General features: G+C 33.6%; 1 protein-coding gene across 22 annotated transcripts in view; it reads right to left on the bottom strand.

The window, feature by feature from the left end:
• VPS13B (vacuolar protein sorting 13 homolog B) overlaps positions 1–21,896 on the bottom strand; it is a 733,580-nt gene that overhangs the window by 583,644 nt on the left and 128,040 nt on the right. For all 22 annotated transcript variants that reach the window (XR_007401755.1, XR_004814450.2, XR_007401756.1 and 19 more), the window contains one exon: positions 18,031–18,212. Coding sequence is in view for 19 of the 22 variants with exons in the window: in XM_049093088.1 (XP_048949045.1) it covers positions 18,031–18,212 (182 nt within the window). In the remaining 3 variants the exon portion in view is untranslated. The remainder of the gene's footprint in view (positions 1–18,030; positions 18,213–21,896) is intronic.

Genomic DNA, 21,896 nt, shown 5'->3' with positions numbered 1-21,896 from the left:
CTGTCAGAAGACTGTTATTTACTTTTGATATTAAAATCTGGAATAAATGTTATTATATTTGATAATTAAAACCATTGACTTATTATATTTATTTTAACTGAATAGTTGCAATAAATTTTGAATCCAGTTATTATGACTGAGTAGTAACTGAAAGATACTTCATGTATCTAAATGTGATCTATTATAGCACACTAGATTTTGTCATTAACATTCAGTACAGAAGTAACAACATAAAATGTGTGTAATCAAACACTAAATACTGTATTTCCCAGGTAGACTGGAAGACCTCTGAAAAGAGGGTCCAAAACTAGTACTTACTAGGTACTATATGTCTGTTGAACTGAGCTGATATATTAATCACAAGGATACCACAGAGGAGAAAGTAACTCTGCTTGCATGAATCAAAAAAAGTATTTGCAGGGAAAATACTAATGCTAATACTAAATACTAAAACTAATGCTACATTTCAAATAGAAAAGAAGTAATCAATCAATATTTTTGTTTTGTTTAGCAAAGGCAAAAAGAAAATGTGAAAAGTGAAGTATGTGAGATTTGACTCAGTCAGAGGTGAGGAATGAAGCTGGGGAGGGCCCAGGTCTGAAAGGGCCATACCAATAAGTGTTTTAAGTTTATCCTGAGGGCAATAAGAAGCCACTGTCAGTTCTTGAATAAAAGAGTGATAGAGTCACTTGTGCCTTCTGGGTGCATAATTTAAAAAGGGTGAGCCCACAGGTGCTTGAATAGCCACAGTAAGGGAAGGGTAGCTAAGTCCTGTCTTGGCAGGAACATCATCTAAGAGATGAAGGGCTTCAGAGGAAGGCAAGTAAAAGAGCATGAAACCACCTCCTCAAGAGTCTTCCAACTGCAAAGCACTGGTTCCGCCCCAATCCCACCATCAGGATTTGCCATGGTCTTGTCCAGAAGCTCCACAGGACACAATGACAGCTACTCAATCTGCTCAGTATCTTATTGGACAAAGGCCCTAATACATGATTCATCAGGGCCTTCAAGCACAATCATTCCCATATCCTGAGATTCAGAATCCAGAGAAGGATCTGATTTTGCTGCTTCTATGCCATTCCTTCTTGAGTATGCCCAAACATTAGAATTTAACTATTTTTTCCACACAGGCAGACACACACACACTCCTGCCTCAGGCTATCATACTCACTGAAATGCCTCCCCTTAGCAATCTGTGTGCATGTGTATGTTTAAGGCTTTGTGCATCCACAGCTACTCCATCTGTCCATCATCCAACCACCCTCAACAAGACAGTTAAGTTCTGATCAGTCATGACCCATGATTCACAGCAAGGTTCTCAAACGCATTCAAAAAACTGAAGAGGAGGGAAAACATTACCAAATTCATTTACAAAGCCAGCATTACACCCTAATAAGCCAGATAAGGACACCACAAGGAAACTATGGTCAATATCCCAAATGAAAATAAATGCAAATATTCTCAAATATTCTCAATTATGAAGTAGCATATCAAAGTCCACAGTACATTAAAAAAAAATCATTCACCATGATCAAGTGAGCTGTACCCCAGGAATGCAAGGATGATTCAAAATATGCAATTCAATAAATATGACACATCACATTAATACAATAAAAGAAAAACTCTTTTGATACATGAAAACCATTCTAACAAGTGTGAGATGATACTTTTGCTGTTTTGATTTGCATTTCCCTAATGATTAGTGAATTTGGCACCATTTCAATGTACTTGTTGGCCATTTGAATGTGTCTGTTTTGGAAAAATGGTTATTCAAGTCTTTTGCCCTTTTTTAAATTGGATTATTCATTTATCTCCTATTACGTTGTAAGAGTTGTTCCTTATATATTTTTATTAACATTTGATGATGAGATAAACCAGACAAGCAATTTGCAATATTTCTTCCCATTCTATAGGTTACCTTTTCATTTTGTTGATCATTTCCTTTGCTGTGAAGAAGATTGATATAGTTCTACTTGTTTATTTTTGATTTTGTTGCTTGTGTCCTATCCAAAAAATTGTTGCCAAGACTTATGTCAAGGAGCTTTTTATCTTGTATGTTTTCTTCTAGGAGTTTTATGGTTTCAGGTCTTAAATTTAAGTCTTTAATCTATTTTGATTTAATTTTGTAAGTGGCATAAGATAGGGTCAAGTTTCATTCTTTTACCTGTGAATATCCAATTTTCCTAGCATCATTTATTGAAAAGACTATCTTTTTTCCATTGAGTGTTTATGGTTTCCTTATCAAATACTAGTTGACTGTATATGCATAGGTTTATTTCTCGGCTCAATTCTGTTCCATTGGTCGCTGTAGCTATGTATCGTATGGCAATACGATACTGTTTTATATACTATAGCTTTATAATATAGCTTGAAATTAGGAAGTGTGATACTTCTGTCCTTATTCTTTTCTCAGGATTGTTTTGACTATTCGTGGTCTTTTGTGGTTCCATATAAATTTTAGGATTGCTTTTCTATTTCTGTTAAAAAAAAAAAAAAGTCATGAGAATTTTCATAGGGATTGCATTGGAGCCACAGAAGGCTTCAAATAGTATAGATATTTTAATAATAATATTAATTTTTCCAGTCCATATCATGGTATATCTTTCCTTTTTATTTATTTATTTTTTGTCTTCTATTTCCTTTGTCACTGTCTTACAGAAGCCACTCTCACCACTCCCATTCAAAATAGTACTAGAAGGTACAGCCTGAGCAATTAGGTAAAAGAAAGAAACAAAAGGCATCAGAACTGAACAGGAAGAAGTAAAACTATTTGCAGATGACATGATATTACATATGTTAGGTAAAGCTAGATATGAGCCCTGGAAGTCCAAGTCCTTGTGAGGAGAGAGATAAAGTGGGCAGTTAGTTAGACAAGAGCTAGAGGCCAGAATGGTGATAAATAGCTTACACATTAAAAGCCCAAGGGCACAATATCCTGACCTTGAGCTTAAAAGATCCCAGAGCTAAAAAACCAAGAGTTACAGGTGCAGAGCGTGTGCTCTTCTCTTCCACCTCTGCTCCAAGGTAACCCCCAGACTCATTATAATGTGTTTGCATTGGCATTATAAGCCCCTATCAATGGGGAAAGAGAGGCTGCCATGACAGTCTGGTACAAACCCTGTAGGGTCAAAAAGTCCCTCCATCAACCTGTCGGAAGGGACCCTCAAATGACTGAAAGCAGCATCCATTAGAAACCATTCTGTCCATGATGCAAGACCCCTGCTCACATAAAATGAGAGAACCCCTAGAGAACTCAGGGCAGTTGCCAACTCTTGTCCCACTGGCTCTCTCACTTAAAGAGTGTACTGTTGCTCTAATAAAGCTGCTTTCTACTTTCACTCTGGTCATCAATCTCTATTTTTTGTGCAGTGCCAAGGGCTGAGACACAACACTTTTCTCTGACATATACAGAAAATCCTACAGACTCCACCCCAAAAACTGTTAGATTTAATCAATGAATTCAGTAGAGTTGCAGGAAGTAAAATTTACATACAAAAATAAATAGTGTGACTATACTTCAATGACAAATTACCTTAAAAAAATCCTGTTTACAATAGCAACAAAAACAATAAAATACAAATTAATTTTACCAAGGGAGAGAAAGATCTGTACAATGACAACTGTAAGACAGTGACAAAGGAAATAGAAGACAAAAAATAAATAAATAAAAAGGAAAGATATACCATGATATGGACTGGAAAAATTAATATTATTATTAAAATATCTATACTATTTGAAGCCTTCTGTGGCTCCAATGCAATCCCTATGAAAATTCTCATGACTTTTTTTTTTTTTTAACAGAAATAGAAAAGCAATCCTAAAATTTATATGGAACCACAAAAGACCACGAATAGTCAAAACAATCCTGAGAAAAGAATAAGGACAGAAGTATCACACTTCCTAATTTCAAGCTATATTATAAAGCTATAGTATATAAAACAGTATCGTATTGCCATAGAAACAGCTACAGCGACCAATGGAACAGAATTGAGCCGAGAAATAAACCTATGCATATACAGTCAACTAGTATTTGATAAGGAAACCATAAACACTCAATGGAAAAAAGATAGTCTTTTCAATAAATGATGCTAGGAAAATTGGATATTCACAGGTAAAAGAATGAAACTTGACCCTATCTTATGCCACTTACAAAATTAAATCAAAATAGATTAAAGACTTAAATTTAAGACCTGAAACCATAAAACTCCTAGAAGAAAACATACAAGATAAAAAGCTCCTTGACATAAGTCTTGGCAACAATTTTTTGGATAGGACACAAGCAACAAAATCAAAAATAAACAAGTAGAACTATATCAATCTTCTTCACAGCAAAGGAAATGATCAACAAAATGAAAAGGTAACCTATAGAATGGGAAGAAATATTGCAAATCGCTTGTCTGGTTTATCTCATCATCAAATGTTAATAAAAATATATAAGGAACAACTCTTACAACGTAATAGGAGATAAATGAATAATCCAATTTAAAAAAGGGCAAAAGACTTGAATAACCATTTTTCCAAAACAGACACATTCAAATGGCCAACAAGTACATTGAAATGGTGCCAAATTCACTAATCATTAGGGAAATGCAAATCAAAACAGCAAAAGTATCATCTCACACTTGTTAGAATGGTTTTCATGTATCAAAAGAGTTGATAAATGCTGGCAAGGATGTGGAGAAAAGGGAACCCTTGTCACCTCTGGTGGGATTATAAATTAGTGCAGCCACTATGGAAAGCAGTAATTATAGATTCCTCCAAAAAAATTAAAAATAGAACTACCATATGATCTAGAGATTCTGAGTATATATTCAAAGGAAAAGAAATCACCATGTCAAAGAGATATCTGTACTCCCATGTTCACTCAGCATTATTAACAATAGCCAAGACATGAGAACAACCTAAATGTATTCAACAACAGATCAAGTATAAAGAAAATGTTGTGTATGTACACATTTTTTACTGAGTCATAAAAAAGGGAAATCCTGACATTTACAACATGGATGAACCCTGAGGTCATTATCCTAAATGAAAGAAGTCAGAAAAAGACAAATACTGTTTCATATCATTTATATGTGGTATCTGAAAAATTTATAGAAAAAGAAAACAGATCTGTGGTTATCAGAGGTAGAGGATTGGATGCAGGGTAACCAGTAGTACAGTCAAAAGGTACAAACTTCCAGTTGTAACATACAACATGATGACTATAAGTAATGCTGTATGGTACATTTTAAAGTTGCTGAGAGTAGATCCTAAAAGCACTTATCACAAGGGAAAAAAAATGTGTATGTCTCTATATGAGGTGACAGATGCTAGCCAAACTTAATGAGGTAATCATTTCACAGTACAAGTTAAGTCATTATGCTGTACACATTAAATTTATATAGTGCTATAAATCCACTATATCTCAATGAAACTGAAACTAAATAAGGAGGAAATATCACTATACTTGCTTATTAAGAGAAAAGTACCATGGTTTCATACAACCTTTTTTTTTTCAGGTTTTAGTTAAATTCAGTTTAGTTCACATGTGTGTAATATTAGTTTCAAGGGTAGAATTTGGTGATTAATTGCAATATAACACCCAGTGCTCATTACATGAAGTGCTCTCCTTAATACTCATCACTTGATTATCCCTTCCTGCATCCATCTTCCCTCTAACAATCCTCAATTTGTCCCTATAGTAGAGCTTCTTATGGTTTGCCTCCTTGTTTTTATTTTTCCTTCTCTTTTCCTATGTTCATTTGTTTTGTTTCTTAACTTCCATATATGAGTGATATCATATGGTATTTGTCTTTCTTGACTTATTTCCCTTAGCATAATACTCTCTAGTTCCTTCCACATCATTGCAAATGGCAAGATTTCATCCTTGTTGATGACTGAGTAATATTCCATTGTATATATACACCACATCTTCTCTATCCATTCATCAGTTGATGGACATTTGAATTCTATGTTTTGATTATTGTGGATAATGCTGCTATAAACACTGGAATGTATATGCCCCTTCAAATCACTATTTTGTGTATCCTTTGGATAAATACTAAGTAGTGAACTCTTGCCCATTATATAAGGATATCTCTAAAATTAACTTTACATGCAAAGTCAAGTCCTTTTTGCATCTGCTTACTAAAGATGGTCATCTAATTCCCTCTGTAGCAGTGACTGCCCCACCTCACAACCAAAACAACAAGGCTGAGAGTAAAATAATCAATGAGCTTGTAGAAAATAAAAAATGTCTGGCTGGTAGGCTCCTACAACCAGGTACCATCTCCTATTCCTTAGTCACTGGTCATCTGAGATAGTTCTCACATATACCCTTAATTTTGTAGTCCAAAGAATACCAAAGCAATAAGGCAAGCAAGTATTTTTATTTTTTTAAGTTCTTATAACATGGAAGTTTATCATTCAATTTCCAGGCATTCAGCTTTCTAACACTATTTCAGGAATACTCTTGACATAAGGTCACTAAAGTAAATGTATAATGTGTGTACACACAAACCCTGCAAAAACATTTTGAGTTCTGATCCAGTGAAATCCAGTGGTGGCCAACATTAAGAATAATGTACAGTGCTATACCCCAATAGAACATAGCTCAATGAAAGGGGAATCTCAGAATACTAGGGTCAATAAAAGATTTCTATGATAGGATTAGACATGAGGCACAGAAAACTTATAGTGTAAAAGGAGCTACTCTGTTCTGGAAAATTAGTCATAAGATAGGGAATGCTGATTCCCAGAACATATACATACAAGTGAGGCTAAGTAAATAGGATTCTGGAAGAACATTCATCTGCTCTCCTCTCTATTCACTTAAACACAAAACTAGCCCATCTCATTTAATACTCAGGATTGTGCTCATATGCAGAAAATATTAGTACATTCTTAATTTTAAAGTGTACTCACAGAAAAATGAATAATTATGTGGTTCTTCATTTCTTAATAATTATCACATACACTGTAACTTTTAATACCTGACCATGAGTTCTAGTGAAATGAAATCTTTAAATTCAACATTCATGTTAACACAAAATTCATATACAGGCACTTTAAAACCCTTAAAATTCACAACTGTGAAGTCTTTTTACCCCAACTTAAATATCAAAAAGCCTTACTGGTATCTCTTAATGCAAATCTAATTCAAGACATTTTTATTTTTAAGACAAAGATAAATTTGTAGTCATTACCTTATTGGAAAGAACATTTTTGTGACAGCTCAAAAGTATTTCTGAACATGTTGGAGGTGTTTTGTAGATGTGGGAAAATAAGCAGTTTGCAAACAGAGGAACAGAAAAAGTACATCACTATACCACAGTCTTTTTCCTAAATGGTTAAAGAATTATTCAACAACTCCAAAACCCTTTTTATATGCACACCTGGGAAGAATACCATATCCATAACTTTCCTCGGAGTTATACTGAACTGATGTGGTTTTAGACCAGATGTTTAAATGTTACAGTATGTACATTTTCTTCCCCTCTTCTAAGGCAGAAGTAAAGTAAGAGGAATATTTGACTTCACTCCACAAGAGACCTATTTAATAGTTTGGCGGTTATGTAAGTAAAGGTAGCTTGGCTAAGTCAATGTTGACGACATACAGAACGACATGATCCTAATGAGTTGGAAAATATTGGCTCTCATGAGAATAGACCAGATGCTACTGAGCTGAGAAAGCTACTGTATTATTGAATTTCATTTTTATGAGGTAAAATTTATTATTCAACCATTAAGGTATCCCACATGAAATCTTGCATAAAATACTTTTACAGTTACATTCTGGAAAGTAGATTTTTATTTCAACATTAAGACATCACTTGAATGAGGGATTCAAATGTCCATTTGATCACTTTCAGCACAGATTTTAAAGTCTGAAAGCAATTTTCCTATAAATACCAAATTAATGGAACTACATTGTGAACAAAACAATGAACTACCTAAATAAGGAGAAAGTGGTAGCAAGTCCTTGTCTTCCTGAACAAAAAATGGCCATGTTGGCCTATTTTATCTTCTGGAGAATGACAAAGGTTAGAATTTCAATGATTTGAGTACCATCAGAAACATGAACAAAAATATGTAATTCAATCATCCCAATTAATATATATTTAGTTCAAACATGATCAGCTCTGTTTTATTATTAATGATTTATTACCTTAGTTAGACTTCTAATATTTGCTATTTTTTTATTACATAATTGCTGATGTAGTAGCAAACTAATTATCTTACCATCTTTCTGGTCTCATTTACTAGAGATAGAGTTTGATATAGCAGAAATTATAGTAACAGAAAGGTCTTAAGCTTACCCAAATTAATTAGTGATTATCTGTAGGATGATATTTAAGAAAAACACTACACTGTCCTAAGCATAAATTTTCACATGTGTAACACAGGACATATAATGTGCCAACATCAATATTACTGGTAAGAAGCCAGGGAAATTAATGCATAAGAGATATCAACCTAAAAAAGGTAAGCAAATTCAGACAATTCAAGTAAGTGTTATGGTATCCAGTCCCAATGGCATGCAGCTCACTAGGGGAAAAATTATTAGTAGACAGCTATAAAGCAAGAAGAAGTAGAAAAAAGGATAAGGTTTCAAATTTCTATTATCCCACCATGTTGCAACACCTATTTATAAATTTATTATTCTACTCCCTTTTGGAGTCCCTAGAAGAGAGAATATATGGCTCATCATAGGTTTCTCTGAACTAGGTGTGGCCTCTTGTAAATTGCTATTTAAAGGGGCACAATGCACAGTTTCTTAGTAAGTCCAAACAAAGACATCTAACCGATACCTTGAATTTTATTTTTCAGTCATCAAGTTCACTGTTCATTAACCTACCTTACTCTTTTGCCTTACTCTTTGAATTTACCTTTGCCATTTATCTTCTAAGCTAAAACACTGGATCAATCCCAATTCTGACAATGTTTATCACAGTCTCCAAGAACCTGATACCCTAGAACAACGTCCATAGGTAGTATCCCCATATGTATGATTTTAGCAGGATTCTATATCCAGGAAAAGAAAAACAAATCAACTCCACAAACAGTATTTTGTACTCACAAGAATCTAGGAGTAGATAAGATATTATCATCATTTTATAGATGAGAAAGTTAAGCAAAACTCAATGAAACAACGGACTTTCCTTCAGACATATACTTAGTTACTGACAGGATTTCCACACTACAATTTAGTGCTCTCTCCTAAATTTCAACTAAACAAAAAAAATATTCTTATCATCTGACATACAGTAAGACTTAAACTACACCAATATCTATATATAATATACAGATTACTAATATTAGATGCGTAAAATTGTTTTTAAGAAGCATGAGCACAGAGCTTTGTATTACTTATTTTAATATCTTCTAATTTTATTCTAATTTTTGAAAGAGATGAGAAAAAGTTATTGTAGCTTTATAGAACATGTCTTTTTATTCAATATTCACATATTCTCTTAACAACTCTTAAATCCATCACAAAACAGAAATAACTGATTCAACAAACTAAAATCATCCCATTGCTGTGGCATACTATAATACTGAGTTTGTTAAAGAAAACATATTTTCTACCGAAAGGCATTTTGTAGATTTGATGCTTGAAATTAAATTTGATATTGCATATTTCTGAAGCATCATTATTATCCAACATTTAGAATGAGATAACTAAGGCACAAAGTTGTGGCATATTCTGTTTTAAGAGCAATGAAATTCAACACAACATTATTTGATTTTATACACACAAACCTATTTAACAGCTTCAGTTATTAAAAGGAAAAATATGGTATTAAATAGGTATTTTTATAAAATTAATCAAGTTAATAAAATGTGAAATAATTCGGTACTTGTAAAGCAAGAATAACATTATGTTTCTGTCCTTAGTATTCTATTTAAAAAGGCAGCATAAATAGGAACATATAAAACTTAACTACCAAATTAATTTATTTCCTTTGAGTGATAAATTATTTTGCTACTTTTCATTGGCCACTCTTCACTAAGAGCTTTATGTTTATTATAATTAGGGAATCAATAACCATACTATCTTAGCTATCATGATTTCAAAATAAACATTATTCATCTTTAAAATTTTCCAGAAATGTCCTACACTCCATTAGGTACATTATGCCAGTAACACAGTGCCATCCCCTAGCACATTTTCCAAAAAGACATAAATATCAATACTGTATCTTCTAGGCAAGGAATTCTGGAATTTGAAAAGCATGTCATTAATTATTATCAAATTCTTTGAACTCTCTCTCTTTGGAAAAATACTAAATTTTCTTTTTGTTATTCAAGCATTTCTCAGGTCCTCAGTTTCCCAAACTCAAAATTTCAAGAGGCAATTGAACAGAAATTTAATTCCTATTCTCACCAATGAAAAGGTAGGTAGGGCACTAACAATGTACATCTTTCATGTTTATAAATATAATAAGCAGGGAACCCTGGGTGGCGCAGCGGTTTGGCGCCTGCCTTTGGCCCAGGGCGCGATCCTGGAGACCCGGGATCGAATCCCACGTCAGGTTCCGGTGCATGGAGCCTGCTTCTCCCTCTGCCTGTGTCTTTGCCTCTCTCTCTCTCTCTGTGACTATCATAAATAAATAAATAATTAAAAAAAATATATATATATAATAAGCATAATACTTTTACTATGGTATATGCATTCTATTTGATTATATTCTTATCAACTCTTAGTAGTAACCAACAGTTAATTTCAAATCTAACTAATAAGTCACAATCTGCATTTAAATGAAATGGTAAAGTAGAATCTCAATTACAGATAAATCTTTCTAAAAATGACAAAAATCAGTAACAGTTCAGTTCAGATATGACAATGTTGTTTTGTTTTCTAAGATTTTATTTATTTATTCATGAGACACAGAGAGAGAGAGGCAGAGACACAGGCAGAGGGAGAAGCAGGCTCCATTCAGGGAGCCCAATGTGGGACTCAATATCCAGATCTGCCTTCAGCTCTGGGATCACGCTCTGAGCTGAAGGCAGACGCTTAACTGCTGAGCCACCCAGGCATCCTAACAATGTTGTTTTGATGATAGTAGAGATAACACACAGAAATTTCTTACTTGTAAGAAGAATATGTTGCAGAATAGACATGGAGAAAACAAAATGAGAAAGGAAAAATTTAATCTAGAAAGTCAGCATCACTGACTTGGTCTTAGAATCAAGCAGAATAATAATAGCAGGAAGGATTCTGTGATGTAGCAAAGTTTGAAATAATTAAAACAACAAAAAGTAAAAGAAAATGGACCTGTAACAAAGAAACAAGGCATTCTAAATGATAACAAAATCCAATGTAAAGATTATACCTAAAGCTACAATAAAGGGAAAATTAGACAAGTCACCCTCAGAAAAGTGGAAAGACAACCCATAGAATTGCAGAAAACATTTCCAAACCATAGAACTGATAAGGGGCTTGTATCTAAAATACATAAAGATTCTCATGGCTTAAAACAAAAAGATAAACAGGCCAAATAAAAAATAAACAAAGGACTTAAATAGACATTCTCCATGGAGAATACATAAATAGCCAATACATGAAAAGATGCTCATCATCATTAGCCATAATAAAGATGCATATCAAAATCACAATGAGGCAGTACTACTTCATATGCTCTAAGATAACTAGAACCAAAATGATAGGTAATAACAGTATAAGGAGAATGTGGAAAACTGGAACATTCATATACTGCAGGTGGGAATATACAATGGTGCAGCTGCTTTGGAAAATAATCTAGTAGTTCCTCAAAAGGTTAACTACAGACTTACCCTATGAGCCAACAATTCTACAAGAGAAATGAAAGCCTATGTCTACACAAAAACTCATACATGACTGCTCATGGCATTATTCAGAACAGTCAAAAGTAGAAACCACTCAAAGGTCAACCAACTGATGAATGGATAAACAAAAGATGGTATACAGATACAAAGGAATATTACTCAACAATGAATAGAAATGATATACATGCTACAATATGAGTAAACTTCAAAAACAACATGCTAAGTGAAAGAATTCAATCACAAAGTACTATATTTCATATGGTAATTTATATGAAATGTCCAGAACTGACACATCCATACAGACCAAAAGCAGATTAGTGATTGTTAGATGGACTTTTGGCTTGGAGAGTGACAGCTAAACAATCTGGAACTTCTTTTGGGGGTAATGAAATTATTCTAAAATTAGTATCAGTAATGGAAACAGAACTCTGAATCATACTACAAGGTAAGTACTATGTACCTGAAAAGAGTGAATTAACAACATGGTATGTGAGTTATAACTCAATAAAACTCTTTTTAAGAAGATTTGGGGTGCCTGGGTGGCTCAGTGGTTGGGCATCTGCCTTCAGCTCAGGTCATGGTTTCAGGGTCCTAGGATCAGGCCTCATGTCAGGCTCTCTGCTCAGCAAAGAGTGCTTCTCTCTCTCTCCCTTCCCCACTGCCAACTCATACTCTCTCTCTCAAATAAATTTTTTAAAAAATAAATCTTTAAGAAGCTTTGACAGAAGGAATGAAAATGAGGTGGGAAACCAAGGTAAACACCACAAAAAAAAAGAACTACAAAGAAAAAAAAACTATAGGCCAATATCCCTCATGAATATAGATTTTAAAAACTCAACAAAATATTAGAAAATCAAATCCAACAATACATTTTAAAAAATCATATACCATGACCAAGCAGAATGTATTCCCAGGATACAAGAGTGATTCCATATTTGCGAAACAATCAACATGATACTTCAAATCAGTATGAGAAAAAATAAAAACCATTATCATCAGGACACCCAGGTGGCTCAGTCAGTTAAATGTCTGCCTTAGGCTCAGGTCATGATTTCAAAGTCCTGGGATCCAGCCCCACATCAGGCTCCCTGCTCAGCAGGGAGTATGCTTCTTTCTTTCCTTCTGTCCATCCTCACCCCTGGTCTCCCTCCCCCCGTTACTGCACATTCTCTCTCAAATAAATAAAATCTTAAAAAAAGAAGACCATTTCGATAGAGAAAAGGCATTTGACAAACTCCCACATCCATTCATGTTAAAAAACCCTCAACAAAAGAAATCTAAAGGGAAGATACCACAACATAATAAAGATCTTATATATATTAAAAAAAAAAAAAAAAAAAGCCACAGTCAACATCATACTCAATTGGGAAAAACCTGAGAGGTTTTCTCCTAAGGTCAGGAATAAAACCTTTTTTTTTTTTTACACACTTTTAAAACTTTATTTATATAAAAAACTCATTTGTTTTTAAAAGCATTAACAAGAGAGAAAGAAAAAACAGGAAAGGTATGGAGCAGAAGACATGCCCCTTAGTAGTATTCAGTGGGGAGGTGGGATTTTTGGTTCTCTGGAATTGAATGTTTAGTGTTTTTCATAAACAAAAAAGAAAAAAAAATAGTTAAAGGTCCCCAAAAGCCCATGGCTGTTCTATTACCCACACCCCACCAAGAAAAAGAGCACCAGGAAAAGAGCAGAAGAGGACAAGAAAAACCAAGAGTAGAGCCAGGTCCAGATGGGGACAATTTCCCCTGTGCAGTATGTTCTTAGAGTCAAAGAGGGGAAAAGGCTCCTTTTTGCCAGAAAAGGAGTGGGAAGAAATGGGGAGAGGGTAAATAAGGGATTTTAATGCATAGGGGAAGGGAAGGAGATGGTGGGTTGTGCACTTTTCTCCTACCCCGTAGCCTCAATATATCAGGAGAGGGGGAGAGAGAAGGATAAAGATTTCCAGTTGCATTGAACAGAGCTTTTAGATTAAGAGGAGGAGTAAAAGGCAAATAAGGAAAAGGGTTTAAAAAAAAAAAAAAAAAGTCAACCAGCACAGCAGCTGATTCCTCTAGCCCAACCCACTAATAAACACTAAACTGAAAGGAGGAGGTACTGGGGGGCAGGGGCAAGGGCATTCTCATCACTTTTATTCAACTAGACACAGCAATTAGACAACATAAAGAAATTAAAGGCATCTAAATTGGTAAGGATGAAGTAAAATTCTATTTGCAGGTGACATTAATACAATACATAGAAAACCCTAAGGACTCCACCAGAAAAAAAAATAAAATTCATAAATGAATTCAGTAAAGTCTCAGGATACATAATCATTGTACAGAAATCTATTGCATTCCTATATACTAATAATAAAGCAGCAGAAAGGTAAGGAAATAATACCATTATAATTGCACCAAAAACAATAAATTATCTAGGAATAAACTTCAAGACGTGAAAGATCTAGACTCTGAAAACTAGAAAACACTAATAAAAAAATTGAAGACGACACAAAGAATGGAAAGACATTCCATGTTCATGGGTTGGAAGAACAAATATTGTTAAAATATTTAACAATTGTTAAATATTGTTAAAATGTCTATACTAACTGAAGCAATCTACAAATTTAATGTAATCCCTATCAAAAATTTTGAAATCTAAAATTTTGATAGGGATTACAGTATTTTTCACAGAACTAGAACCATACTAAGATTTGTACAGAACCACCAAAGACCTTAATAGCCAAAGCAATTTTGCAAAAGAAAAACAAAAGAGAAGTATTGTAATTTCAGACATCAAGTTATATTACAAAGCTGTAGTAATCAATACAGAATAGCCATATACATCAATGGAACAGAACAGGAAACCTAGAAATGAACCCACAACTATACAGTCAATTAATCTTCAAAAGGACAGGAAAAAATATCCAATGGAATAAAGACAGTATCTTCAACAAATGATGTTGGGAAAACTGTGCAGGAACATGCAGAAGAATGAAACTGGACCACTTTCTTACACCATACACAAAGATAAATTCAAAATGGATGAAAGACCTGTGAGATCTGAAACCACAAAAATCCAAGAAGAGAACACGGGCAGTAATCTCTCTGACATCAGCCAGAGCAACTTCTTTCTAGATATATCTCCTGAAGCAAGGGAAACAAAAGCAAAGATAATTTTTTGGGACTTCATCAAAATAAAAATCTTCAGCACAGTGAAGGAAACAATCAACAACACTAAAAGGCAACCTACATAATGAGAGAATATATTTGCAAATGACCTATCTGATAAAGGGTTAGTATTCAAAGTAAAGAACGTATACAAATCAACACTCAAAAAAATAACCCAACTAAAAAATGGGCAGAAAATATGAATAGACATTTTTCCAAAAAAGACATCCTGATGGTCAACAGACTCATGAAAAGATGCTCAACATCACTTATCATCAGGGAAATTAAAATTATGAGAGGTAGCACCTCACACTTGTCAGGATGACTAAAATCAACAACTCATGAAACAAAAGGTGTTCATGAGAATGTGGGCAAAAGGAAACCCTCTTGCATTGACTGTAAACTGGTGTACTCTGGAAAATAATATGGAGGTTACTCAAAAAGTTAAAAATAGAACTACCCTTCAATCTTGCGATCCCACTGATACGTATTTACCCAAAGAGTACAAAAAACACTAATTCAAATGGATACATGCATCCCTATGTTTACTGCAGATTATTTACAATAGCCAAACTATGGAGGCAGACCAAATGTCCACCAATAGATGAATGGATAAAGATGATGTGGTGTGTATATGGATAGCTAGCTAGACAGATAGAAAGAAGTATTAGCCTTAAAAAAGAATGAAATCTTGCTATTTGCAACAACATGGATAGCAGTAGAGAGCATAATGCTAAGTGAAATAAGTCAGAGAAAAACAAATACCATATGATTTCACTCATATGTGGAATTTAAGAGCAAGACACAGGAGTAAAGGAAAAAAAGAGAGAGAGAAGAGAGAGAGAGAGAGAAACCAAGAAACAAACTCTTAACTACAGAGAACAAACTGATGGTTACCAGAGGGGAGATGATGGGAATGCGTGAAATAGATGACCGGGATTAAGGAGTACACTTATGATGAGCACCGAATAATGCATAAAACCGCTGAATCACCATATGGTACATCTAAAACCAAAATGACACTGTATGTTAGCAACACTGGAATTAAAATAAAAATAGAAACAAAAGTGAACTGTATAATAAAAATAAATTAATATTTAAAAGAAAAAAAGACAGGTATGTTTCTGGCATAGGGGAATGAAGTAAACACGGGCAAAGGCATGAATGTGGAAAAGAATTAGAGCCCTCAACCACTGAGCCACCCAGGCGCGCTCTTTCTGCCCTGAGCATGGAGGCCAGCAAAATGCAGATCAATCTCACAACCCCAAGATCATGACCTCAGCCAAAACCAAGAGTCACACACTTAACTGAGTGAGCCACCCAGGCATCCCTTGACATTTAACTTTTTAAAAATAATGACTACCAAGTTTTTCCCAAACAGCCGTTATCCTTTAAGCTAATTTAGTAGCAACATACAAATACCAAACAAGCAGAAAAGAAAAAACATCGATTTTTTTTTTACAAAGCATAGTTTAAAAAGTACAGAAAGAAACAAACAGTAAAATGATAGAAACAAAGTCACAAAACAATTACATCAACCTCAATGGATTAAATTTGCTAGCTAAAATACAGACTATAAAATTTCATTTAAAATATCTAGCTATATGCCCTAAACATATACCTAAACCATAAAAACAGACAAGTTTTAAGTAAAAGAATGCAAGAGGAAGCACAGACAAATGCCAAACAAAAGGAAGTTGGTTGTAATTATGTTAATATAAAAAAAAATAGATTTAAGTCAAATGACTGCCTGAGGGATAGATTCACTACATTTAATTAAAAAATCAATTTAAAAAGAGATTATAATATGTATATATGTGTGGAAGGAGGGTTATGTGTTCATATACACACACCAAAATTTGCATTCTATTATGGAAGACTCAAAGAATTTAAAGGCCTTTCATAAGCTCCAAGTTAACAACTTCTAGGCTAATGAAACATTTGCTTTGTCATTCTTTATAAAATCCTAGAACCTGACAATGGAGAACTATATAAAATTTTACAAAAAAAAAAAAAAAAAGAAAGAAAGAAAGAAAGAAAGAAAGAAAGAAAGAAAGAAAGAAAGAAGAAGAAAGAAAGAAGAAAGAAAGAAAGAAAGAAAGAAAGAAAGAAAGAAAGAAAGAAAGAAAGAAAGAAAGAAAGAAAGAAAGAAATTTTACCTTAGTCATTAGGTATGTCATAAAAGGGCTCTAATTAAAATGCTTTTTTTTTTTTAGAATGTATAATATATTCTCCCATAGTAAGGTCTTAAAGTCTTCAAAAGCACCATATAAGAACAACAGAAAAGCCAGTGTCTTATTTTCATAGGGAAATGAAGTAGAAATTCATAGGCTATTATTTATAAGAATGATTTTATTTAATAAAAATATATCCTCTTTAAAAGCTCTTTTGTACTACCGACAGAAGTCAGATGATTATTTTAAACTGAGGCAACTAAAAAAAAGTAAGCCTTCTTTAAGTTTTTCTTGTTCACCTGCAAAGTAAGTGACAGGATAAAGATAACATCTCCTATATTGGCATCAAAGACTTTTTACTTTTAGTAGTTAACTCATTTATTCAAAATACATGTAATACTAATTTTTTTCACACAAAAAGGATAATTTGCTTACCAAGTATTAAAATATTATGATGAATAATTTTATTCTAATTTTCCAGCATACTCAAACATACTGTACTTATACCTGATGTGGCTATCATTTCAAGCATACATATTACATTTATACCCTCAGAAGTTATCCATGTAAGGTCAAAGGGTTAATTGTGCAAGAAGTTGGTAAAATAAATAAATAATAAATAAATAAATAAATAAATAAATAAATAAATAAATAAGACAGAGAGAGGGAGAGAGGGAGGGAGGGAGAGGAAACTTCCTGAAACTATAAAATACATCCAGAAATTGATGGCAGAGAATAAACCTTAATGGCTTACCTCGCATATCCTGAATTTTACACAGGAGTTGTAAATATCCATTTGTACAGATATATAGTATACAATTTAAGTTCAGCAGGCTATACTTAAGGATTTAAATAATAAAATATTAGTAACCTCTAATAAGAATTTTCCATATTTTTGCCAGTAAGATTGTTCTCTTACCTGTAGTTTGGAAAATTTCATTCATCAAAGCTTCATTCACTGATAAAGAGTTAAGATTTCCGATATGACACCAACTTTGATATATTGCTTGAAGTAGAAGTGTCTGTGCCCTTGTAGCTTGAATTGTAAGATTTGGAAGTTCAAATATACCTTCAGTTATAGCAATCTGAGATCTTTCAGTCCTGCATAAGAAAAAAGAAAGAATAACAATATAGTAGACATTCAAAATATTTAAATTAAATCAAATGCATATGCAATTCCACATTAAATTTCACAATTGAAAAAACCTTACAATACAAAAATACAAAATAAAAAAAAGATACAAAATAAAATAATGTCCATACATTGATTTTATATATATATACACACACACACACACTCTGTTCAATCATAGTCTTTCAATCTAGACAATCTTCAGAAAGAATAATCAAAACAATACTAGTTAACAAGAAAATTTACTGCCAATTCTGCATTGTTCTAAATGTCTTGTTATCTATTAACTCACTGAATCAAATATCATAGAACTATTATGTAAAAATATAAAAATTTAAATCCAGGGATTCTAATCCAGAGCCCTCTATCCTATACTTCCTCACCAACTATTTATGAAATATTTACATTATATCCAGGTTCCTACTTGCCAGTAACAGAAAATTTTTTTTTAATTTCTGCCCTGGAATATCAAATTCACTGATTCCTTATTTGTCTGTTTCTTTTTTTGAATGAAGTACCTTATATAATTAAATTTTCCAAATAGCAAAGCTTCAAAATAAGAAAATAATATGTCTGTGAACAAGATGATAGTTAATGAAATATGCAAGATAAAGTGGAAAAAAGAAAAACTAAGAGAAAGAAAAAAACTGGAATACTACTATAGACTGTCATCCTACTCTCTTCACAACCCTATAAACCTCTACCCTTTATCATTCTGCCAACAATATCCACAGAGTATTGAGCATCTCTTATATAAAACCTCAGAACCCCAAAAAAATAAAAATAAAAAAAAAAATAAAAATAAAAAAATAAAACCTCAGAACCCAATCAATCCTCTTATTCCAGCCACTGCTATGAAGACCAATTAATACAGATTTTCACAGGTATTGCTTAAGACAATTGGATGGTAAGAGACTCCAATTGGCATTATTTTGTATTCATGTATGGAGAGCCTGAAAATGTAGGAATAAATGCTTTCTCCCCTCTTATTTCCCTGACAATTTTGAAATGCATTTCATAGTTCTCTTCAGAAGGTTCCAGGAAATTGAGGATCAAAGAAGAAAAAGGACTCAAACAATTGCAAAGACCTTTAATGAGCTTTGGGACAATGTCAGGAAACCTCAAACAGGTATAATTGGGAGTCCCAAAGTAGAGGAGATAATTGAGAGAAGTGAAACAGAAAAATATTTAAGGCAATAATGGTCAATATTTTCTGAATTTAAACAATAAACCAAAAAATCTTAGTAATTCAACCAACCCCAAGCATGAAAGACTTAAAACTCATACCAGACACATTATAATCAAATTGCTGAAAACCAATGTTAAAGAGAAAACAATCTTTTTTTAAAGATTGATTGATTGATTTCAGAGAAAGAGAGTGAGCAAGCCAGCACAAGCAGGGGAAGGAATAGAGGAAGAGGAAGAGAGAAAATCTTCATTCTCCACAGAGTGCAGAGCCTGACGCATGGCTCAATCCCAGGACTCCAAGATCATGACCAAGAGTCAGCCACTTAACAGGTTAACTCTAGATTCACCCAGGTGCCCTTAGAGAGAAAACAATCTTAAAGGCAGGCAGGGAGTACAAAAACAGGTCAAAACAAAGAAACAAATTGAAACTCATTTTACAACCAGCATTATTACCCAGATACCAAAACCAAAGACACTACAAAAAAGAAAACTTTCTTATCAATAGACCTAATAACCATGATGCAGAAGTCTTCAAAAGAATATAAGCAAACCAAATTCAACAATACATTAAAAGGATCATATACCATGACCAAATAGGATTCTCTCCAGGGATGCCAAGATGGTTGAAAACCAACAAATCAACCAACATGATACACCATATTAATAAAGTTAAGGATAAAAATCACATGATCAACTCAATATATGCAGAAAAAGGTAACAAAATTCAACATCCATTTATGGTAAAAACACTGAAAAAAGTGGATATATAGGAAACACTTTTACATAACAAAGCCCACATATATGACAATCCCACAGCTAACTTCACCACAATGGTGAGAAGTTAACAGCTTTTCTTCTAAGATCAGAACAAGACAAGGGTACAAATTTTTTTGGTATGTTAGAAGTAAAACTGTCACTATTTGCAGATGATATGATACTATAATATAGAAAATCCTGACAAATGCATCACAAAAATTTTTTAAATAAATGAATTGAGGGCAGCCCCGGTGGCACAGTGGTTTAGCGCCGCCTGCAGCCCGGGTTGTGATCCTAGAGACCCGGGATCGAGTCCCATGTCAGGCTCCCTGCGTGGAGCCTGCTTCTCCTTCTGCCTGTGTCTCTGCCTTCCTCATACTCTCTCTCTCTCTCTCTGTCTCTATGAATAAATAAATTTTAAAAATCTTTAAAATAATAAATAAAATAAAATAAAATAAATTGACTAAAGCTGCAGATTACAAAATTAATACACTGGAAATCTGTTGCATTTCTGTAAACTAATAATGAACAGAAAGAGAAACTGCATCAAAAATAATACCTAAGAATAAATTTAACCAAAGAAGTAAAAACTATACTCTAAAAACCCTAAGATACTGATGAAAGAAATAAAAAATGACAGAAATTAATAGAAATATATGTGCCATGCCAATGGAAGAATTTTGTTAATATACACTGTTAGCATACATAAATTACATACTGTTGTACCTTTGAAGGATTAATATTGTTAAAAAATCCATACTAGGACCCCTAAGTGACTCAGCAGTTGAGCGCCTGATCAGCCTAGGGTGTGATTCTAGAGTCCCACGATAGAGTGCCACATCCGGCTCCCTGCATGGAGCCTGCTTCTCTCTCTGCCTATGTCTCTGCCTCTCTCTTTCTGTGTCTCTCATGAATAAATAAATAAAATCTTAAAAAAAAAGTCTATACCACCCAAAGCAGTCTACATATTCAGTGCAATCCCTATTAAAATACCAATGGTATTTTTCACAGACTTAAAATTAATAATCCTAAAATTTATATGGAACCACTAAAAACCAAACGACAAGCATTGTTGAGAAAAAAAGAACAAAGGTATAGATAGTACATTCCCTGACTTTATACTACAAAGTTACAGTAATCAAAACAGTATAGTACTAACACAAAAATAGACACACAGATCAATGGAACAGAGTAGAAAACCCAGAAATGAAACCACAACTAATGGTCAATCTTCAATAAAGCAGGAAAGAAAATCCAATGGAAAAAAGGTGGTCTTTTCAATAAATGTTGTTGGCAAAATTGGACAGCTACATGAAAAAGAGTAAGACTGAACCACCTGGTTACACCATACCAAAAAAAAATTCAAAATGGGTTAAAGATCTAAATGTGAGACCTGAAACCATAAAAACCAAACAGGAAAATATATGTAAGGGGTGCCTGAGTGGCTCAGTTGGTTAGCACTGATGCTTAATTTCAGCTCAGGCCATAAGATCAAGCCCTATGTGGAGCTGGGCATAGAGCCTGCTTAGGTTCTCTCTCTATCCTCTCCCTCTGCCCTTCCCACCACTCCCACCTTGGATCATGGGTGAACACAGGCTCTCTTGCTTTCTCTAAGGAAAAAAAAAAAAGAGAGAGACAACACAGATGTAACTTCTTTGACACTGGCCATAGAAACATTTTCCTAGATACGTATCCTCTGGCCAGGAAAC

This window comes from Canis lupus, chromosome 13, assembly GCF_003254725.2.
Source record: "Canis lupus dingo isolate Sandy chromosome 13, ASM325472v2, whole genome shotgun sequence".
Taxonomy (NCBI): Eukaryota; Metazoa; Chordata; class Mammalia; order Carnivora; family Canidae; genus Canis; species Canis lupus.
Note: the sequence above shows the minus strand (reverse complement) of the source record. Positions and strands in the feature narration are given on the sequence as shown.